Source organism: Plecotus auritus, assembly GCF_963455305.1.
Source record: "Plecotus auritus genome assembly, chromosome: 8".
In the NCBI taxonomy this organism is placed as follows: domain Eukaryota; kingdom Metazoa; phylum Chordata; class Mammalia; order Chiroptera; family Vespertilionidae; genus Plecotus; species Plecotus auritus.
In genome coordinates, this window is record NC_137782.1 from 54,531,667 (window position 1) to 54,535,602 (window position 3,936).

The window sequence follows — 3,936 nt, forward strand, 5'->3', positions numbered from 1 at the left end:
AGATGTTGCAGCCAGCAGACCTGGGGCCAGGCTCACCTTCCTCAAAGGCCTTGTACTCCCCTGATCAAACCCCATGCGGACTATTTCCAGTTCTGGCTCAGAGCCTGGCTTTCAGGGCCATTCCCTACCGAGAATAGAGTCTCTGCTTCAGAGGGTGGTCTGCTTGGCCTGGATAAGCGTTTGTCCCTTCTTTGTGTGGGTGCACACCCCCCAGCAGATTATTGTCCCTCTCCCTTACAAATCCCAGGTTTAGTCTCACTAGATGGTCTCGGCATGTAGCTTCCTACTTAATTCCTTTCTCAGGGCATCCAGGGAACTTCCTCTCCCCAGCTTACTAAACTCCCAACAGAAGTCCTTACACTTGACCCTTTGGTGTCTAGTCAGCTAGTCAGAGTTTGTGGCAGAGACACAATACCCACTTGTTGAAAGAAAGTAAATGAAGAGCAAAAAACTTTAAAAGAACTTGAAGATGACTTTGCCTGTCCTGCTTAAGAAGGAAGAAGGAAGGTTTAGAATCTTACATCTTCCTGGTGGCCATGTCTACCTATGAAAAGGGAGCTGAATTGCTAAAAAAAATAATGTGTTCGCAACATCCTGTAAGTACAAATTTGGGCTTTTGCCTCATTTTGACTCTTCAGTTTTACTGACTGTGTGATTTCTTTTTTTTTTTTTTTTCATTTTAAACAAGAAGTTTATTTAAACAACAAGACACTTGACTTGAAGGGAAAACTATCTAGGATTCATTTTTTAGAGTAATTTATCCCTACTTAAAGACAGATTGCCCTACATGTAACAGCTACGTACAAAAAGTTATAAAATTGTCCTTGGTTTTACAATGATAAATGAAAAACATTAAAATTCTCCAATCAAACAAGGTATGCAAGAATTTTTATGTTGTTCTTTTTTTTGTTAAACAGTGAGAGCAAAATAACTTACTGGAATATAAAGATAAGAGCTGAATGAGCATGCCACTAATGGAGAAAGGGGGTGTTTTCACAGAACCAGTATTTTTCCCCATCCCATCTCCATTTGATGTCGATCAAAACATACCATTGGCCATTTAGTTAAAAAAAATGCAAATGCTTGTGCACATACATCAGTTACTTTATGTACCATAAAGGAATGGGGAAGGGGAGAATGAAAGAATAGAGAAAACTATACTGTAGCAGTCAGATGTGTTGAAACCAAATTGCAGTTTTCTAATTGAGAATGTCTTCTTGGTCTGGAGGAACAGGGTTCTGGAGTAAAGTAACAGGTTCCCTTTTTAGTAGACACCTCCTGTCTGCTGCTGGAACACATCAATTGTATCTTCATCCTCCCTTTCCAACTGTGCAGGTGTGTCTGTTTCATTGATTGCCTGCCCGTCAAATCGGAATCTGATCTGCCTCATTGACAAACCCTGTCGTTCACAATAGGCTTTCATTAGTTTACTAAGTGGTGTATGCCTCTTAATCTTAAACTGCACCACAGAACCATCCTGCCCCGCCACCTTCAAATTAATATGATCGTTGTTCTCAGTCTTGACTCCTTCCTTGGGCTTTTTGTCGGCCATGGCGAGCGCCGGAGTCTCCTCAGCTGCCGCTTCACAAAAGAGGTACCAGGTCCGCACCAAATGAGCACACAAGCAGCACCAGGAGCGACAGAAGAATGGCTGTGTGATTTCTGTTAATTTACTTTCTCTCTCTGATATTCTTTGTGTGTGTGTGTGTGTGTGTGTGTGTGTGTGTGTGTGTGTGTGTGTGTTTGTGTGTGTGTGTGTGTAAAATGGGAATTAAATCTACCTTGCAGGGATTTTGCAAAAATTAGAGGACTCGGTGGATATATGCAAAAGTAAATAAACTAATAGAGAGTCTGTTGGCACCGGCAATATAGTAGGTGCTCAGAAAACAATACAGGCAGTCCTTGGGTTACATCAGACTTGATATATATCGTTTTGTGGTTATGTCGCCATCTCCCATTTATTTAAAAAAAAAAAGTTCCATCATTTCGACATATGTACATATGTGCTTTATGTTTTTTATTATTTATTTACCACAAGTAAAGGTCAGGAATTGTTATCTTTCTTTTAAATTTTTTTTACTCTTTCACTTCATCTGCTGTGTATGTGCTTCATGTGAGTGATGCAGGTGCTTATGTAGGTGGGTTCCGACTTAAGGCGAAAATCGTGTTACGTTGCGCCATAGGAACGGATCTCTGACATAACCCAAGGACCTACTGTACCTGCCTTTTATGTTAATGTTGTCGGATATACCATTTCAGAGTTAAATGCTGGTAAAGTCTTAAATGAAGCTACACAGAGACTGTAGAGTCTTGAACTTCTGACAGGCCAGTGCAGCGAGGTGTTGAAAACCTTTGTAATGGGTAGTAGCCAGGCCAGCCCTTCCTGTTACAGTGGGTTCCATAGCTTTCTGTCCTGGATTGCTGGAGGGAGAGCCGGACTGTGGGGAGGCACTTAGGTGAGGAAGATTATCACAGAATAAAAGGAGGGAGGGCAACCAAACATGATTGAGAGACAACTTCAGATGAGCCTCGTTGCACAGAGGAAATTTGAAGGGGAAGCCATTGGGAAAGCACGTGGAAACAGCCAGTGAATGGCCCAGCCAGTGTGGCTCAGTGGTTGAGTGTCGATCCATGAACCAAGAGGTGACTAGTTCAATTCCCAGTCAGGGCACATGTCCGGGTTGCAGGCTTGATTCCTAGTAGGGGGTGTGCAGAAGGCAGCCAATTGATGATATTTCTCTCTCATTGATGTTTTTATCTATCTCTCTCTCCCTTTTCTCTCTCTCTAAAAAATAAAAACATAAAAAAAAAAAAGAAACAGGGCAGTGACCTCCTAAAAAGTCTCTAGATGAGAACCCACTCAGGTGGGTCCTTAGGGTGGAGGTGGCAAGTGAGAGGGTTAGTTGATAAGGATGTAACTAGATTGAGAGAATTTATACCCTGCCCATGTATGTCAGTTGGCTTGCTGTGCGACTCCAGTCTGGCCCTAGCAGCAAGCGTCCTGTCCACCTTTTGCAGTGAGCAGAGGTGTGCAGGTGCCCACCTAGGGAGCCCCTCTGGGCTCAGTGCACCGGTCCTGAAAGGCGGAGGCCTGCTGGGAACAAGGCACATGCCCAGCTGAGAGGCTTCTGCAGCCCTGAGCGGTCGGCTGGGCTGCCTACAGCATGCACTGTTCTTTCTCTGTGCACGTAATCCAACCAGATGCGCAGCCTGGCTTGTAAAAGACCAGCTCCCAGCCATTTCAGTTTAGCCATCTTCTCCTTAGTTCTTCTGGTCAAGAAAGGGTTACATTAGTGGAGGCACAAATTGGAAGGCTTACATTATTAGAGATTCTTTTGAAACACTACTGAGAAGAGTCAATGGACTGATTTTGTTGGAGGCCAGCTGGGAAAAGGGGGCACTCAGAGGACTCCTCACAGTGCTCTGTGCTCGTGTCTCTCAAGAAGTAGTTGGGGGAAAATAACACTATTTATTTTCAGCCACATCTGTATTGAACTCCCACCCACCTTGCTCCAGTCGCACTGGCCCATTTACACAGCCCGTGCAAACCAGTCATTGGACAGAGCAGAGGCAGGAATTCTGGATCAACTCTCTTATAAACCAACTGCGTAGCAGTGAGAAGACAGCACTGTGACAACAGAGCAGACTTGAACATTATTCTGCAGAAAACATCGGCTTCTCACTTCTCCCAAGTAATTTAATTGAGATGCCGGGAGGTATTTTGGGCTAAGTGTTTATGCCCCCCTCCCCAATTCATATATTGAAGCCCCAACCTCCAATATGACTATTTTAGGGAAGGGTCTTTATAGGGGTGATGAAGGTTAAATGAGGTCAGAAGGGTAGAGCCCTGATCCAATAAGATTAGTGTCCCTGTTCGCTCTCTGTGTGAATGAGCACTAGGAAAGGCCATGTGAGGACAGAGGAGGCGGCTGTCTA

At 44.1% G+C, this 3,936-nt stretch overlaps 1 protein-coding gene across 1 annotated transcript; it reads right to left on the minus strand.

Annotated features, from left to right (window-relative positions):
* Window positions 1-1,183: 1,183 nt before the first annotated feature.
* Window positions 1,184-1,620, minus strand: LOC308256311 (small ubiquitin-related modifier 2-like). Its single transcript, XM_080684552.1, has one exon. It carries the CDS (start codon window positions 1,550-1,552, stop codon window positions 1,265-1,267), a length of 288 nt encoding a protein of 95 aa, XP_080540678.1. The 5' UTR covers window positions 1,553-1,620; the 3' UTR covers window positions 1,184-1,264.
* Window positions 1,621-3,936: the final 2,316 nt, after the last annotated feature.

Bases quoted from the DNA above. Each gene is read 5' to 3' on its own strand.
- LOC308256311 (XM_080684552.1), bottom strand. From the start codon at position 1,552: ATGGCCGACAAAAAGCCCAAGGAAGGAGTCAAGACTGAGAACAACGAT.